Raw genomic sequence first — 19,355 nt, 5'->3', positions numbered from 1 at the left:
ATCTAAATTTAAATCCAGGTTAGTATGTAATCTCTTTTCCCTCTATCAAAGCTTTCCAAGCTTTCTCCTTCCCAAGCTGTTGTGTTTGACTTTACCCTGGTATTAGTTTGATTTCTCAGAGGAAGGAGAGAAAGCTTTTATACTGCAATGTGTCATTAAAATATGTGGCACCCCATCCAAGCACTATTATTAATAACCTTCCTGAAACACAGCTGCTTATAGCAAGTACATGCAGCATGTAAATAATTTTCCCAGAGTCTATAGGTTTGTGATCATGCTAATCTGTTTCACTTGAAGGACTCATCCCTTATCTAAGGGGTGGGTGTCAGGAAGATGCGGACAGACTCTTCTCAGTGGTGGCCAGTGACAGGACAAGAGGTAATGGGCATAAACTTGAACAGGAGAAGGTCCATCTAAACACGAGAAGGAACTTCTTTACATTGAGGGTGGCAGAACACTGGAACAGGCTGCCCAGAGAGGTGGTGGAGTCTCCATCTCTGGAGACTTTCAAGGCCTGCTTGGCTGTGTTCCTATCTGCTGTGGGTGATCCTGCTTTGGTAGGGGGGTTGGACTCGATGATCTTCAGAGGTCCCTTCCAACTTTTCTGTGGTTCTGTGATTTATTTTTAGATCAGTTAAATGAGTGCCTATGTTTAAAATACAGAAAAAAATGACCAAGGCAGACAGATGCTGAAGATACACACATCACAATGTAATGCCTGAAAAAAAGAAAAATTCCGTAACTGCTACTGAAATTCCTGTAACTCCAGCTTCACTCTTATGTCTCTTCATACAGGTATAGATATGTAACCTATTAATGAGATTCAGTCCTAGAGGGAGCTGGCAACCAAAAGCAGTGCAACGTTTTTTTTACATTAAAACAGAATTCTCCCTTACACCTCCCTGTAATTTGTAAATGAGGTTTAAATTGCATATAATTGTATATACATTTCTCATAATAATAGGATCTTTTCACCTCCAAGTATTTTTGCCACCAAAATTCATCTACAGAACTCCAGAATATACAATATTCCCACATGTAACTGTCACCTTCAAAAACTGCAAATGAAAATACCTATTAAAAAAGCCCCAACAACAGAAGCTTACATCCCATTTAGCTCATCTGTTTTAGTCCATGTGTACCATACAAATTCAGATTACATCTAACGGTAAGCCTTTCTCAAGTTTCCCATTTATTAATATCCACTTCCCAAAAGCAAAAAAATGACAGTAAATGACATCCTCTTTTATTTTTTGTTCTTGAAGGAAAGATGAGGAAAAGAAAAAAATCCTGCACTTCCTAGCACTCTAAGCATCTATGATATGATGCTTCGAGATATACTTATTGTTTTGATTGGGATTAAATTAACAAGGAGGGAATTATAAAAATACAGTTATCTTTAGTTTCCCAAAAATGCCACCCCAAAATTATGTAAAAACTGATTAAATTTTATTTGCAGGTTCTATTCGGTCATGAATTCTACAAGGATGCGTATGGGCAACTTCAGTACAATTTAGAGAATTCAGGAAATGGAAAAGGCTAAGCCACAAAATAGCTTTACCCCACTTGTAAAATCAGAGGCAAGCCAGGACCCAAGGGAAAGCCAATGAGTTGGATTTTACTCACGAAAACGGAGTAGAATTTGGAGGTGGTCCCTGGGTCTCTCCTCGCGGCCGCCTCCAGAACTGCAAGTTTATAATCCGATTTGTGGATCACACGGCATAAATCCAAGGAAAAGGGACCCGCCAAAGTTAAAGTGTCCTTAGGTACAGCTCCCACGAGGCAAATCTCGTGGAGCAGCACTGCCTGAGCAGCGCAAGAGAAGCCGCGCTGCCGGCGTGTCTCCAGCCAGCAGCCGCCGTTTTATGGCAGGCAGGGGCGCTCCAGCACGGGGCAGGGAGCTCTGGGGAAGATGCCAGGTCCAGGTGCTACTGGCTAATGTCGCCACAAATCTAGTAAGTCCCAGCACAAATCCCAGGAAACCGAGTCCAGAGTGAGTCCGACACCGCTTTCTGGTCACTCTATTTGAGATTTCACTAGACAACATGTCCAGTGCCGATATATACTACCAAATCCCAGCGCGGGTGATTGCACGCCCGAATACACATGAGGGGCTGCCGGCGGGAAGAAAGGCGCCTTTTTACCTTTCCTGCTCAAGCCCCCAGGGCCACGGGAAGGCAGTTTTATGCCTTTGTCTTCCTCCACTCAAACCTCCGCAGAAGGAGGTGGGGGAAAGGGGGTTTGGAGCACCCTGCAACACTTATACTGCAAAGAGGGTTGGACTAGATGACCTTCAGAGGTCCCTTCCAACCCAATCCATTCTGTGATTCTACATTTCAGTCCACCAAATATCAACCCCATTTCTGACATGCATATTTCTTTTTTTGAGGGTGAAGGAAATAGGCAAAGTTCCGTGGGCTCTAAGGGCTTGAATATAGAGCAACGATGCCAGATGGAGGCTTCAGGTAGCAGTAACAACAGAATCAGTGTTTTCCTTCAAAAGCAAAAAAAAAAAAAAATTTCATATTATGCTATTTTCTTAAACACTGGCATCTGTGCTTAAAGAGAAAGAGATTCAAACACTAAATCATTTTGATATGCCAAAATACTACAATAAAAGGCAGCAAGTCTTTCATAGCTTAGTGATGTAGCACTCACAGTGGTGCTGCTTACACTCTCCAGGTCCAGCTCTTGCTATCACTCTTCAGTCTTAAACTTGTGAACATCTTTGTACTGAATTGACAAGCCTGAGTAAGATAATCTCTCATAGAAAAAGGCCCACTCCTGGTGGAAGTATGCTGGACAGATAAGGTAATTAAAATTAAATTCTGAAAGGTTTTACCAAAGTGTTTTGTTTTGTTTTTTTCTTTACTGAAGACACGTAATCTTCATAGATAAAATTGAATGTGCAAGGCAAAAGCAGCACTGTGACAAAGACAGCATTGATCATGACATTCCAGGTATTTTAAAAGTGCATGTATTGTAGAACATCTCTGCTTCCTTCATACCTCTGCTTTTCAAATCTCACTCAGTATGCTTTCCCTGATCAGTTTGACCTAATGATCTTCTAACAGCCAAAATAGGAGTGCAAAAGCACACTGCATTTTTATCCGGAATTATGCATCCTGCTGGTATCAGCAGCTGACAAAGGGGACAGTTCTCTGAGACATGTAACAACAAGGAGCAGTCACTAATAGGGATTGTTTTGCTGCAGAGCCCATATTTAAGAGAACTGAATCCTTCAAACTGCAATACACATGAATAATTAATAGCTTAATTTATATTAAACATACGTTGCATTGTTAGCAAATAGCAATGAGCCACATAGTGAAGTCACCATCCCTGAAGGTAGATGTGGTTCTGAGGGACATGCTTTAGTGGTGGCAGTGCTGGGTTAACAGTTGGACTAGATGATCTTAAAGGTCTTTTCTAACCTAAACAATTCTATGATTCCAGCTAATGATGGCTTTTGCTGTTACCTAAGGCCAGTTCATCAGGCAGGGCTCTCACTTCTGTTTCAGCCCCTGCACAAGATAGAATAAGGCAGCACTGAAAAATTCTAATACACCTTCCATATAGTTAGAGTATTCTTCAATGTGAGCACTGAGGAACACACCTTCAAAATGTCCTTGAACAGGCACATTCATCCAAGCTCTGGCACAAGGGGCAGACCAACAGCATGGCTATAGCACTGGCACAAAAGGCAGCATAAGGAGGTTGCTAAAACTTATTTTCCACCCTTCCAATCAAGGCAGATTCCATCTGCTGGGAGAAGTTAATCCAAACTGCCACTCCATTTGCTCTGGGCTGGGCAGCAGTCTCAAATGACCAGACAGATGCTGCAGAACTGCTCAGAGTTAACAACACTTAACTGCCAGAGCTCAAGAAACAGCTTCCAAAAAACACTGCTCAGAGGGTACAAGAAGGATGTAAGATGTGTTTGAAGCTGTTTCAATATCAAAATGAGGTTTGGGGTTTATAAATGAAGACTTAGACAACTTCTGGAATAATAGAAAGAAGAAGGTTTGTTTGAAGACAGGCTTTCTCTGTGGAGGGGGTGAAGACAACATAGGACATTGTTTGAGGACAATGTACATTTCAAGAAAGGAGGTTCTCGCACAAACCTTTGGGAGACAGTGGACAAACTGTAAGCACTACTTGCTAGACTGTGTGTTCTTTTCTGGTAGACACTGACTCACTGTAATAGATACCTCATTATTCATTCTCCTTTTACTAACAGTTTTACCAGATATTTTATGAAGAAATAAAATCCATGACAATTGCACTGTGACTTAACCACCCAGATACCATACCATTTCCTGAAAGTAGATTTCTTTGAGGATGTAAAAAAAAAAAAAAAACAAACACCCTAAAAAAAAAAAAAAAAAGAGGGAGAGCAAGAAGAGGCTCCTGTGGTCCTTCTGGAGCCAGAAATCCAGAAATTTAAGTTCAGTTTTGACAGCAACTCCCATCATGCCTTTGCAGAGGGGCTAACCAAAAGGACTTAAAATGTTTAGGAGCATGTCTTGTTGTTACAAGTGATTTAGACTAATGAGCTTAAGCATTGCTCAGTGTACTGCTTTGTGCTCTGTCTTCTCCAGTCCAGTGAGGGGTAGAGTTCTCCCACAGCTCTTGACAGATTTAAGATGCAAGGGTTTAAAGCACTGGAATCCCATTTCTACAGCTTTCTGATGGAGGCAACTCGCCTCAACCAGGAAAAGCTGACCATGACAGACACCTTAGCCTAGTAGATCTGCATAAACCACTGACAGAGCAAGATTGTACTAGCAGTCCAGGCTGTGAACTTGAGCAGCATCTCTTCTGCTGCTCATGTCACAACGATGAAGCAGAGATTAATGGAAATGGTACATTCTGTAACTGCAGGCAGATTCACCAGAGGCTGTTAAAGGTTTTGAAACACTTTCAAAAGCAGATGCTGGCTTTGACAGTGACACACAGCCTCTTTGTGATTTCTTTCTTGTTTTAGTGTGGAAGTTTTTTTAGGGGAATCATAGGCTTGAGTTGGAAGGTACCTTAAAGATCATCTTTTTCCAACCCCCTCTTGCCATGGGCAGGGACACCTTCCCCTAGACCAGGTTGCTCAAAGCCTCATCCAGCCTGATCTTAAAACACTTCAGAGATTAGTTGTCCACAAGTTCTCTCAGCAACCCATTCCAGTGTCTCACCACCCTCACAGTAAAGAACTTCTTCCTAATGTCTAACCTACATCTACTCTGCTCTGGTTTAAAACCATGGCCTGTCGCCTTATCACCACAAAAGTGACAGGATAAAAGTCTCTTTTAAACAGTCTCTCTCCAGCTTTCCTTTAGGCTCCCTTTAGGCACTGGAAGGCTGCTATAAGGTCTCCCCTTCTCAGCCTTCTCTTCTCCAGGTTGAACAGACCCAACTCACCCAGCCTGTCTTTGCAGGAGAGGTGCTCCAGCCCTCTGATCATCTTTGTGGCCCTCCTCCGGACCCTCTCCAACAGATCCATGTCCTTCTTGTGCTGGGGGGTGTAATGCTGGATGCAGTACTCCAGGTGAGGTCTCACAAGAGCAGAGTAGAGGTCTCCTTTGACCTGCAGGCCACACCTCTTTTGGTGCAGCCCAGGACATGGCTGGCCTTCTGGGCTGCCAGTGAGGGCAGAGAGCGGGAGGTAAGGCACACAGCATATTTATCAAGGGAATTGAAATGTTTTATTCCATTTGCACCTTCACAACGACAACAAAAAATTACAAAAAATTTAGATGAATCATGGTACACTTGACCTGAATTCTTCAGTGCTCTTCCTATCTTTTGTGAGAAACTGGAAGTAATTCCTAATTGTGTAAAATTTTGGACATGAAACATGAAAATCGGTAAGCCTTCTGTGACCTGCAGTCTTTACTTCTTGAAAATTAAATTCACAGATTTTCTGATGCTTTGTTTTTATTGACAATAAGTCACCACAGCACAGAAAATGGGGCTTGAAAAGGAAGAAGACATTTCATGTCAGGTAAGGCTCAGTGAACTTCTTTGTGGAAGGATGGGGTAGGTAGGAGTGCAATTGTGGACAAACAATTATATTAGGTAGACTTTCCTGTTAAAATTGAAGGAGTTTTTAATTTAAGCTCTTTATTCAATAATAATTTTTAAAATGTGTATCAGTGTTTTGATGCCCTCTAGCTTGGTCTCAGTACCTAGGTAAAACCAATAAATTGTGCTTAAACAAACTCCAAACTCCTAACAAATGCCCTGTGTTCAATCACAAATTGAGAGTCAAACTGTGATCAATAGGCTGCGGTAAATCGCTAGCTTTTCAGGATAGCTTTAAAAAGTACATAAAGCCATTTAGCCCATGCATGGTTGGCTCACAACTAGATTTTACCACCTTTTTGTTGGATCAAGAACTCACTTTTTACCCATCCAAAGCTCCAGAGAAAAACTGTCTGAATTAAGGGCTAAGTACGAAATTAATACAGACCCTTACTTCTGGCCAGCCATTAGTGCCATGTAATTTCTTTGCCACTGCAATTCCAACCCACTATGCTATCTGTTGTTTGATGTTGATCACACTAGAAGTTTCCTAGGAAACAAATTTAGGAGCACACGTACATTAGTAAGAATGCAGCCTAGGGAAAGTTTGAGTTTGGATGATGAATTGATGCCTCTCAATTTGCTTATGATCACCAAACCTGATACTGAAACAAATTCAGAGCTCAGAGGAAATAATGAAAGGTGTGTGCTGCGTGCTCTTTTTCACTGCACAGCTTTGCCTTTGTCCAGAAAGCCAGGGAACCTTATTACTTCTGAAAGTACATCTTCTTTTTTCTGAGCTTTAAATGGATGGCAGTTATCACAAAACCTGTCAGGGTTGCTGCTGAGCCAGTAACCACATAGGCAATTCCCAGGAATGGGCTACTTCCTCCGCTCCATACCACGGTTGAAAGAACCACATGCTTCCTCCCCTTGAATTTGGTAACAGGGAAATCTGATAAAAGCATATTAAGGTTCTACTAACAAGGTTTACATGATGTCCATGAGGAGAAAAAGTAGTGATAAATGGTTAAAAAGATTTTCAAGGCATGAAGAGTCTAGAGAACTATGTTTGCTGCAAGAATCCTTTTAACTGACCTCTGATGTCTCTGTGTTCAAAAAACCCAGGAGCAGCTGGTGGTAGGAAATTCAGTTATTGTAAATACAGTGTCTGTGTGAACATGAAAATATTTTTTATTTTATATTATAAATTCCAGACTTATAATTTATGTAACTGCTACTGTGTTAATTTGCAATGAAGGCTCATTTGAAAATGAGCCTTTTGAGCAGCCTACCATGATGATACTCCACATATTCTCACTGAGGCCATGTGCTCACCTATACCTAACGTACTGTCTACCCAGAATTTTACATGATTTTACCTTTCAGCTCTCCATGTGGAAGCTTTCAGAATAGAACTGTGCTACACTGTTTACAATGACAAGAAATTTATAGTCATCTTGACATAATCCCTGCTGACAAAAGTTCTTCAGTCAGCAAAGTTCACAGTGTTCAGAGTGAGAGTGCATTTTCACCAGCACAAAAGTTCCTGTCAGTACATGGCCCAAACCCACCAGAGGGCTCTGCTGACACAGGCAACCCCACAGCTCTCAATGTCAGGGATGCCTCTGGCACTTCCATGCACCCCAGTAAGGGTGTTTACACGTCTGATTAGGCCACTATTAAACATTCCAGCTGCAACAACATCTTCAGCCTCCCACTCTTCAGTTAAAGCTCCCATGTACTGACTCCAACCAAAAGCAGCCCCCTCAGAAGTCAAATCCAATCATGTGCTCCCATTTGAGTGACATGACTTAACTCTGCATGGGCTAAAGAGAATCCATGCCTAGTGTCTCATCCTAGTGAAAAACTAGGTCTTTTCACAGTGATTTAGTTTTGCTTGGTTTCTTTGCCATTTTACTGTACAAATCCCAGCCACTCCAACCTGCATCTGGTAGTCCTGGACAATATGAAAGGATACTATAGGAAATACGAAAAGTGTAATTCCCAGCAGGAAGGCCATCTGCAAAGTACCTTACCCGCCTGACACGCCGGTAAAGATTTCGGAACGTGGGAAAGGCTGACACTCGCATCCAGATAATGAAGTCTTCATTGAGATAACCATTGTTCTTTTCATCTTCCTCATCTAAAGAATATACTGGTTTCTGCCAGTAAGGAGGTCTTGCTGTCCCTGATGCAAAAGAAAGAAACCAGGAAAGACATACTGTCAGTAAAAACAGGTGGTGACTGAATTCTGGGCTTACTCACAACCAACACAGAACGAGATACTGGAGAGAAAAAACATACCATGACTGGAAAATTAAATACACTACATAACACTTTTCACCCAAGCATTTCTATTCACCTCAAATATGAATAAACAGAATTTAGCAGTACCCAGAGGTTGCTGCACACTAGAAACTTTAAGCACAGCAAAACCAAAGTGACTTACACAAAAATACTGGATTCTTGCCTCTTCAGCAAATGACATGCACTCTAGAATCATAGAATGCACTGGGTTGGAAGGGACTTTCAGAGGTCATCTAGTCAAATCCCCCTGCAGTGAGCAGGGACACCCCAGCTAGGTCAGGCTGATCAGAGCCCCATCAAGCCTGACCTTGAATTTGTCTCCAGGGATGGGACCTCCACCACCTCCCTGTTACAGTGTTCTACCACCTTTGTTGTGAAGAACTTCTTCCTCATGCCCAGTCTAAATCTACCCTTCTCTAGTATAAAACCATTGTCCCTTGTCCTAGTGCTACAAGCCCTTGTAAACAGTCCCTCCCCAGCATTCTTGTAGCTCTCCACCCAAGAAAGCTGGGGAGGGATTATTTACAAATCTTCATTTTTAGATACTGATGTATTCCTGCACAACCAGACAGGCACCTTTTTGCAGTCTAATGGCACAGTCTATGATATTTAGAATCTGTCATATCAAAACTACCTAGATAATTGACTTTTGCAAATTGCATCCAGCACACCACTGCCCTGATCAGAACAGGAAGCTTTTAGTTCCACTTTAATACAGATTAACTGTAACAAGGAAACAGCTGTTTGAAAGAACCAGTGATGATGGCAGCCTCACTTGTCTTGCAACTGCCTAAGCATCTGCAAAGGCATAAAGAAGGAAAGATATGATATGCAATTCTCCTTCATAGATGCTTTCAACAGGAAAAGAAATAAAGTAACTTCAGTCTTGCTTTCTCTAGACAGATTAATAAGCATTACAAAAAGGGTGTGAATGTGGGCTAATTGCAGTCTTCCAAAACCACTTTCTCTCTATTTCAGTTGTTGATTCAAAAGATAAAGCGATCTTTTATCTAAACGTGTCTTCTGTTCTCAGTCACCCACTAAAGCTGCTTCTCCAGCCTTCTTTGGGAGGTGTTTCTCTCAAAGGCAATTCATCTCAGAATGGGAGATCCTCAGGCAGGGCAGTGGGGGAGGGCAGGTAGGGAAGTCATTGAAATGTGAGGAACCAATCTTACCTGCAAAAGCAGAAGAGAGATTGTATGATTTTGGATTGCGAAATTTCACATTTTTATCTGTCCACCAACAGTTCCCAGTCTTCAGCAGTGGAACTTGAATAGCAGATGAGTTAAAATTGTAGAAAAGCTCAATAGTATCTGCAGGGAATACAAGCAGCAGTATATATGACTGAAAGACAGTCACTCTAATTGCCACCATGACTAACAAAACCTGTAACACTGAAGCAACTTTCAAGTGAATGGAAAGCAAACCAATAAATCCTGGGAAGAGTCTCATCATGACTGTGTACAGAGCACTGTATAATCCACAAGAAGAGCTAGGGTTCCAGAGCCTTAGAAATTCTGAAGTTTTGAAGACTGAATGTATTCCTACCAATAATCTTATTGAATCCATTTGTAGAAAGTCTCTCATGTCCATCAACTCCTGCATGACTAGCTTCTCTGCAAAGTACTCTCGGAGCTCTCTAGCTAGTTGCAGAAACTACTCTTCTTATTAGGTTGCCCTAGCATTTCTTTGAGAGGTGTCCTAAACTGATTGTTTTGCTACATGTAAGGTGTTTTCAGGGAACAGGGGAGAGGTAAAAGCACAGCCAAGAGAATCCATGCTCCTTTGGAGAAAATTTTGCTTTAGATTTATGCTGATTAGACTTTGTCTACCGATTTGGATATAAACACTTCCTTTAATAATAATAAAAGATATTTAAAATAGAGCTTACCCATGCCATCCTGTTTCAGTGGGCAAAAAAAAAATTCTTTTTATTTGTTATAATTTCCTACTTAGATTAGTTGAACATTAATATTTTCTAGTATGACCCACATGCATTTTTGCAATGCTTCCTACTGACCACTGTTAGAAAGGCTGGATTTCCTGGACTAAATCTGCTAGGGATAATTTGTACTACACTGATCAGCAGTAGTATTATCTACCCAGTGCTCAGTACTGGGGTCAGTTCTCTTTAATATCCTCATCAGTGATCTGGATAAGGGGATTGAGTGCAACCTCAGCAAGGAAAAGGAGGCCGAGGGGAGACCACCTCATTTTCTACAGCTCCTCAAAAGGAAGTTGGAATGAGGTGGGTTTTGGTCTCTTCTCCCCAGGAAAAAGCAATAGGATGAGAGGAAATGGTCTCAAGTTGCACCAGGAGAGATTTAGGTTGGATATAAGAAGAAACCTCTTCACTCAAAGGTTTCTCAAACACTGGAACAGGCTCCTCGGGTAGATGGTTGAATCCCCATCCCTGAAGATGTTTAAAAGATGCAAAAATGTAGTGCTGAGGGACATGGTTTAGCACCAGGCTTGGTAGAGTTAGATAATGGTTGGACTCAATGATCTTAAAGGTCTCTTCTAACCAAAATGGTTCTACGATTCTGTGGTTAACATTCATGTAAACACCTAGGCAGCCAATGAGATAATAGGCAGGGACAGTTAGATGATATAGATGGGGACTGTCTGCTTTTTAGGAAGCATGAAAAACACAACTCAAGTGCATGAGCATCAATGAAAACATACTTCTACTTTTTTTTTTTTACCCTGCTACAAAGCCTGTGTTCACACAGCTCAGTCAAGGCTCAGGCACACCCTTTTGAGTAGGTGATTATTCTGTGCCTCCACTACTTGACCAGTTCTTCGTCATTAGTTCACTAACAGGAACTGCAATACTCTGACTCAGACTACTTAACTGCCTGTCTGACTGCTCCCTTACCTGCTAGCTTGAGTTAAAAACCTTTCCCATAGCAGGAACTTGGCCATCTTCCTCGTTTTACAAAACAAGAGTAGAGAGCAATGAGACAACCAGCTAAACTTTCAAGTGAATGGGAAGCTACCAGAGGGGGGATTCAGACACTGCCCCTTCCCCTTGAACCTTTCATCACACTGTGACAAAAAAGTAGACACTGGGAGGTTTACCCTCAGCATTTTATAATCTTACTCTCCCTACTTCTCTGCAGGAGCATTCTGTCCTGCAGCCAGAAGGTGTGGGCTGCACACAGATAGCTCTGCTGTCTTAGGTCAGAGCTCAGTCCAATCAATCAGACTTCTAGGGGAGCAGGTGGGTGCACAGGCAGATGAAAATCGAATGGATCTAAAAGTTACTGAATGCAGCTGCTCTTCACAAGTCCTCTAGTGCGGTGGCAGATGCTTGAATAACAACTACTGCATTGCCAAAATCTGCTGCATGGATAAGGGTTTTTTGTTTCCTTTCCTCCCAAAGAAATCCCTTCTGAAATCTGTGTCCATGGCTAGGAGTCCTCTGGATTTCAGCCTAAAAATGCAATCTTAGCAGATTATGCCCACTAGGTTACTACAGACAAGATTAAACCTGGGATCAATCTGAGTAGGACTGTATGCTTCCAGCATTCAAAGAGCAAAATGCAATCACACAGATCCAAAGGCCCAAACTAATGTGAAGAACATGTCACCTCCTTCTAAGCACAGCACCGTGGGAAGGCAGAACCTGAGCTCCTCCGTAATTGTACACAAATATGTATTTTTAGCAAGTGTTGTGGGTTAAAGCTTAGCCGGTGGGCAGCTGGGAGCCACCTGACCCTGAAGGAGTCACTGGACGCTAGGTGGGAGGTACCAGACCGGGTTTATCCCCAGCCCTTTCCTGCCTCTATTTAAGGGGGAGGAGGGGGTGTGCACAGTTCCAGTCTGTCTCTCTCTCACTGCCTGCTTTGGCTTTGGGAGCTGCCTTGGCCTGAGAGAGCTGCTGCATGTGGTTTGGACCAATCTCCATGCATTGCAGCCTATCTCCAGAGAAATCCCTCATCATCTGAGGGGAATCCATGGTCATACACAACTGGGTTGTATATACATCTGTATATATAAATATATATATCTTCCCTTATTTTCTCTGTATATGTCTTCTTCCTCAATACCTGTTATTTCTTGTTAAAATTACCTTTTTATCTTCCAAGTCCATATGTGTTGTTTGTCTACCCCTTTTCCTTCCCCTGTCTCTTTCTCCCCTACAGGGTAAGAGGGGGGAGGAAGAGGGAAATAATCTAAAATCTCTCCGAGGAGGTTTTGCCTTGAAGCCTTAAATGGGGACAGCAAGGAAGTACACAGAATCTGTTGCATCATTGTTCCTTATTTCACTAGGGACTCAATTCATGACTCCTGTTGTATATTCATATTAAAGAGGGTCCCAGTAAATGCAAAATGTTTCTCAGTTTCAAAATGAGGGGTTAGTTACTAAAATGTAGGAAGCAGAACTCCATATTCACCACAGCGCCATCACCAAACAAAATCTTTTCTGGGAGAAGACAGGAATCTTAAACTATCAGGACTCAGCTGGATTGGAGTAATCATAGAATGATAGGGGTAGAAAGGGACCTCTGAAGATTGAGTCCAGCCCCTCTGCCAAAGCAGGATCACTTAGGACAGGTCATACAGGAATGCATCCAGATGGGTCTTGAAATTCCAGAGAAGGAGACTCCACAACCTTTCTGGGCAGCCTGTTCCAGTGCTCAGTCACCCTTACAGTAAAGAAGTTTTCCCTCATGTTGAGGTGAAACCTCCTGTGTTCTAGTTTCAAGTGGAAATTAGCAAAGCAGATCTGGAAGGTACCAACTTACCATTGAACATGCTGTTGGCAATAGCACCACAGGGAGCCATGGGTGTCCCATTTTGGTAGGTGGCAAAGGGTGCGCAGTTCTGAATCTGTACTCAAGGTCACAGAATAATCAGGCACAGAACCTGGGGCTTTTGTTTTGGTTTGCTGCTGTTAATGTTCTCCTCCCATTCTTTCTTCTGAATAGTCACTGAATAATTAAGTCTCCAGTACCTTTTGGTCACATTAGAGATACATCCGAATGAACGGGTTTGTAGCTGAGGAATACAAAATTCTTCACCAAATTTTGCTGCAGATTTGCAAACTCCAGACTACAAAAACTCATTTGGAGATGTGCTATTGTAACAGAGTTACAAGTGAAAATGTTCCAGTAACACCCTGGCTTATCCTAGAATATCTTATGTTTACTTCTTTTTAAATTCTGACCTGGACTGCTTTGGTGGTACAGAACAGCAGATGCAGTTAGCCCACACAGAACTGCAGTAATCTTGATGTATGAAGATACAGCATGAATAACAAAAGCCTATCTCAAATCACATCTCTTCTACCCAAGTTTGTGAGACACCATGCATCTTCAGGTCTAAACACAAAAAAAATTTTCAAATAACTCCATAAGTTGTGTATCTAATTGGCAGAAGAGCCAAAACAAGTTGCACCTGGATGCAAACAACCAAGATGATTGGACGGATGTATGTGGAATATGTCTTGAGAGTCACAAGAAGCATTTTACAGAAATAGCTGATTATTATTGCACAGTCATCAGATGTACTCTGAGGACAACGTGTAGACTGTGTGCATATTAAGAAATGCTACTTTTAAGCCAAAGAAAACATGGCTTAGATTCGTAAGTAATAAACCTGAATGTAATGACTGCATTTTCCAATTTCCTTATGCAGGTCTGCTGCAGGTGATGCTGTCTAACCTCCCTTTTTAAACCTCTAAATTGCATACTTAGAATGCTACATGATCACCTCATTCACCATAAACTTTGTCTGCTTCCAAAGCCAGAAGGCAAAATTAAAGACTTAGAACAACTTAATTCCCTAACCCTATCATAAAAGCACAGCTTAAAACATTTCTGGCTAAGGAGACTGAAAACACTCAAATGAAAAGCTTTCTGTAAATTTATTGAAAAAGACAATCTATTTTTAACTAGCATCCCTCCAAAGTGCAGGTTTGAGAATTGCAGCACTGGACTAATCTCTGTTATTTATCTTCTCAATCTTTCTCTCTTATTAATGTATTAGACATAATGGCCCTGATAATCATAAAAGCAGAAACCAAACACTGAAAATCTCTTCTTTCTTATTATTCCCCAGAGCCACCTTAACACACTTACAGTTACGCCTCGTTAGCTCTCCATATGGTCAAAGATGCACCTGATGGAAATTGTCACCCTTTCATAGCATAAAGAATTCTGAAAGCTTACATTTGCATTCCGACCCAGCAGCTGTGCATTACTCCTTGACATCATGAATCGACGGTGGTTTTGATGGAAGTTTTGCAGGCCATAGTACATAAAAACATCACCCTAGAATTCAAAGAGGAATTCTGTTACTTGCTAAAAAAGAGAGGAGAAGAGAGAGTATTCAATATTGAAGTGCTGGTAACTATAAGCAATTACTTCAGCAGGCACTGGCTAGAATCTAAGTCTTTACCTAGCCTGCAAGTTTTAGCATTTTGGCACAATATTAAACATATTTTAAATCACCAAATGGAAACTAAATTAAAAATGTCTGATTATTATTTTCCTCAAGATAGCACGGGCTGGCCATGAACCAGGTGTTCAAGAAACATGTGGACATAGCACTTTGGGACATGGTTTAATGGCCATGGTGGTCTGAGGCTGATGGTTGGACTCAGTGAGCTTAGAGGTCTTTTCCAGCTGAAACAATTCTATGATTCTATGAACCTGCAATGACTACGAATAATTTTGTGGAGACAGGTATTCCTTTTTCATATAAAGAGATCCATGAAGAACTTCAAAAAGCACCCATTGGTTCTTAATTCCTTCAGATTTTTTGAAAAATAAGGCTGCCTCCCACCAATTACTTGAACCCTTTGGAAAGTTTAGTCCTGTTATAAAAGGAGATTGATAGGCAGGCCAATACAAGCAAGAAAGAAGATTACTAAACAACAAGAAGAGAAGAAACTTTTCATCTATAATCTTGTATTTGGTCTGGCTGAGCTGGAATTAATTCTCCACAAAGCATCCTTCTAGTGCTGTGTTTTGCAGCAGTAGCTGCTAACACATTAGTGCCCTGGCTACTGCTAAATGAGTATCCAGGCTGTGTTTTTCCAACATCACCCTGCTCTGAGAGTCAGAGGGATGGGCAAGATCTTGGAAGGGGACACAGCTGGGCCAGCTGACCCAAACTGGCCAAAGGGGTATTCCATGACATATGGCATCAGCTCAGATATAAGGACTAAGAAGGAAGCTGGGGGGAGATTCATCAATGGTGTTTGTCCTCCAGAGGAACCATTACATGTGTTAGAGTCCTGCTTCCCAAGACCCACCACCGTCTGCTGATAGGAAGTAGAGAATAACATCTTTCTGTGCTTTTGCTTCTGCATGGTCTATTACTTTTCCTTATCATTATTATTAAATTGCTACCTTATTGCTGGCTTTTGTTTTATTTTCCCCTCTTCCCTGTCCACCTAAGAAGGGAGTGATAGAGTGGCTTTGGCGGGAATTTGTCCCCCAGCCAGGGCCAAGCCACCACAAATCTGAAGAATTATGGAGTATTTTAATGGCCTCTTCAATACTGAAGAATCCCAAAGTGAATTTATAATTTAAATTGCACTGTAATTTTGAGGGCTCATTTATGCAGTACTAAGAATAAGATCTCTTTGGCAGAACATCAAGCATTTTAACAGTCTCAGCAACTTGTCCCAGTAGTTTAGGACAGGAAATTAAGGACAGTTTTCCCAAAAGAAGCTGCAGAATGACATTACTAGACTTGAATTATTTCAAGGACCTTGGGGATTGCCATAGAATCATAGAACTTTTGAGGCTCAAAGAGACATTTGAGATCACCAAGTCCAACTTCTTGCCTAGAGTTCAGTCCCACCACTACTGCTAAACCACTACCGCTAAACCATGTCCCTCAGCAGCACATTTACGCATCTTTTAAATACCTCCAGGGATGGTGACTTCATCACCTCCCTGGGCAGTCTGTTCCAACGCCTGATAACCCTTTCTGGGAAGAAATTTTTCCTAGTATCCAACAGTTTTCCCTAACATTCAACAAACAGCATAACTCTTGAAAAAAAGACTACAGGAGTTCGCTTGTAACAAGTGGTCAGTTTCAGATTTCCTTCTCACTGGCAAACTTTGCAGTGCAGTAACAACACAGGCCAGTGGTTTGCTAATGACTCAGAGAGGTCACCTCCCCAATCAGACATAATTTCTTCCATCTTCATCCTCTCCTTTGACATCTCCCAACCAAGGAAAGGCAGCCTGATCTTGATTCACAGATTTACAGATTGCACCTGGTTGGAAGGGACCCTCAAAGGTCATCTTGTCCAAATCCCATGCAGTAAGCAGGGACGTCTACAACTAGATCAGGTTGCCCATAGCCATATCAAGTCTGACCTTGAATGTCTCCAGGGATGGGGCCTCAACCACATCCCTGGGCAACCTCTTCCACTATTTCACCACTCTCATTGTAAAGAACTTCCTCTTTAAGTCCAACCTAAATCTATCTGCTCCTGTTTAAAACCATTGTCCCTCATCCTGTCACCACAAGCCCTTCTAAACAGTCCCTCCCCAGCCTTCCTGTAGCTCCCCTTCAGATATTGAAATGTATCTATAAGGTCTCCCAGGAGCCTTCTCTCTCCCAGGCTGAACAGCCCCTATTCTTTATGCCTGTCTTCATAGGAAAGGTGCTCCAGCCCTCTGATCATCTTTGTGTCCCTCCTCTGGACCTGCCCCAGCAGGTCCATGTCTCTCTTGTGTTGGGGGCCCCAGAACTGGACACAGTACTCCAGGATGCCATTGGCCATCTGGGCTGCAACCACACATTTCTGGCTCATGTCCAGCTTCTCATCCACCAGTATCCTCAAGTCCTTTTCTGCAGGGCTGCTTTTAATTTCATCGTCTCCTAAAATGAGTATCAAAATCACCAGCCAAGGTGAAAGTGTAAACTTTTGAGTATTTTATGTTTTTAAAAAGTACAAAGAAAATTTAGTCAGGAGCTCTACATAGCAGAATTAAGTGTATTTTATCATATAGGGATAAATGATCATGAAGTACCAGCATTTTCAATTGGTTTCTTGCATTCACTTACCAGTATATCTTCCTCTAGCGTGAAATTAGCAGAACAGTTGCATATTTTATTCCAATTAGAGGAATTTTCACGGAGTTTTGAACACTCTGAACATTTATCTGAATAATCAATCTGTCAGAGAAGTGAGGAAGCAGAGATATTGTATTAAAGAACATGCACATACATAAAGGTTAGTGTTTTAGCTCCAAGACTTCTCAGATCAGTTCTCTTTTAAGTGACTCTTAAAAAGTAATTTGTATTAAAGTATGTAAATTTTGAAAAAAAAAAAAAAAAGAACATTCTTGTTAAAAATTAACAGATTTAGAGAATCAGGACTTGGCCTCCATGAACATTCACTTTTTTTTTTACTAGTTTAAAGCTGGTTTAGAGCCTTTTAATAACTGTTGCAGAACCTCCACATCTGCTCATCGTAAAGGAGTGCTGAGTGAAGAACACTTCTGCAGCTTGGTCTGGCTTACCAAGCAATGCTTCACGAATTCCCACATGCACTATGGGCCACCCTTCTTGAACAGCCTTGATGTAGTGCAGAGTATTTGCTCCAACCAGTAGTCTATTAACACCACCACAGGTCTAATCAAGCTTGCTTCCAGGAGGCATTTAAATATCAGGGCTCCTTGCATTTTAAGATTCTGCCCCAGCAAACATGTTTGTTCTTCTAGTACCAAACACTGTTGAAGAAATAAACACTACATAGGAAATAATGACATCATTTCAGACATTACCAGCCAGTGGCAGTAATTACAATCCATATTTCAGATATTCCTACCCATTTAACCACCCAGTACTCAGATTTTATTGGTGACCACCTACCTCTGAGGATTTTCACAGGAATACTGGCTGCTGAATACATGCCCGAGGCATGAAGACATCATATTTATCCAGAAGTAAAAATACAAAGCCTTCTTCCTCCAAACATTATCCAATTTCTTTTTCATAAAATATCCAAGAACAGCATAGAATCATAGAATCAGGTTGTAAGGGACCTTAAAGATCATCCAGTTCCAACCCCCCTGCCACAGGCAGGGACACCTTCCACTAGACCAGGTTGCTCAAGGCCCCTTCCAACCTGGCCTTGAAAACGTCCAGGGAGGGGGCACCCACAACTTCCCTGGGCAACCTGTTCCAGTGCCTCACCACCCTCACCCACACCAGCTGCAAACCAACCTGGATTTCTCTGACGCTGTTTGCAGAAAGTATGAGGCAGACTCCAACAGAGAGGCAGAAGGCGCCTGTGAGAAAGAAGCTGGAGAGCACAGTTGCAATGTTAAGCTGGGGCTTCCAAGCTGGTAGTTTTTGTTGTTTGAATGCAGTGTTATCTGGACATCTGGAAGGACGTGCCTCTCCTTGTGGAGGAAAACTTGTCTTGCTTTTCATTTTCTTCTTTGTGAGATGAAGGAACAATATACTTGTGCCGAGTATTGTTTAAGCTGAGATACTGCCCTTACTGTTGAGAAACTGTATTGTTTGTTCAAACCTGCATTATGGCCAGGAATTACTGATTAACTAGATCTCTCTCTTCCTCCTTTTCTGCATTAGTACCTGGATCCCCAGGATCTTCTTGTACCAATCAAATGATTGTGTACTTTGGTCAGGGTGTCTAGCTTACACCTCCCGGAAAAGCTCACATGTATGCTTTCTGCCCCGTAATTCACTGGGACTTGTTATGCCTTATTCATTTACAAGAATACTGCTGGCTATACTGGACTTCTGTGTCATCTTAGACGCATTCTTTCTTCTCCCTTCACTTCCATAGCTGCCAAACTAACAGGTATGGCAGACAATGAAAGGAGCTTTACTCCAATGGCACTGGATGCCACTGTTGAGGACTGCAGGTGCTCAGACAGCACTGTGAGGAAAACACAGCTTTTGGAAGACCGAGTCAATCTTTTTAACCTGCTACAGACACTGCTACTGATTCAGATGCAGTTTAGAGTTGTAAAAAGTTACATGTTCTTTATGACAAAAGAGCAGTTCATTCTCAAAACATCTGATCT

At 41.8% G+C, this 19,355-nt stretch overlaps 1 protein-coding gene across 1 annotated transcript; it reads right to left on the bottom strand.

The window, feature by feature from the left end:
• Positions 1-6,782: 6,782 nt before the first annotated feature.
• LOC128970998 (cell cycle control protein 50C-like) lies at positions 6,783-18,735 on the bottom strand. Its single transcript, XM_054386381.1, has 7 exons — positions 18,526-18,735; positions 17,362-17,472; positions 14,502-14,603; positions 13,077-13,161; positions 9,501-9,638; positions 7,997-8,206; positions 6,783-6,970 (listed from the first exon to the last, which is right to left on the bottom strand). The coding sequence occupies exons 1-7, from the start codon at positions 18,733-18,735 to the stop codon at positions 6,783-6,785; spliced, it is 1,044 nt and encodes a 347-aa protein (XP_054242356.1).
• Positions 18,736-19,355: the final 620 nt, after the last annotated feature.

This window comes from Indicator indicator, chromosome 1 (genome assembly GCF_027791375.1).
Source record: "Indicator indicator isolate 239-I01 chromosome 1, UM_Iind_1.1, whole genome shotgun sequence".
NCBI lineage: Eukaryota > Metazoa > Chordata > Aves > Piciformes > Indicatoridae > Indicator > Indicator indicator.
The sequence above is the reverse complement of the archived record's forward strand: the minus strand, read 5'-3'. Positions and strand labels throughout refer to the sequence as shown.

Excerpts from the sequence above, each read along its gene's own strand:
- LOC128970998 (XM_054386381.1), bottom strand. The coding sequence starts at position 18,735 with ATGAAAAGCAAGACAAGTTTTCCTCCACAAGGAGAGGCACGTCCTTCC. Across the intron at positions 13,162-14,501 it reads TGCTGGGTCGGAATGCAAAT|ATTCAGAACTGCGCACCCTT; the intron begins GTAAGCTTTCAG and ends CCTTGAGTACAG. Across the intron at positions 9,639-13,076 it reads TGCCAACAGCATGTTCAATG|ATACTATTGAGCTTTTCTAC; the intron begins GTAAGTTGGTAC and ends TATTCCCTGCAG.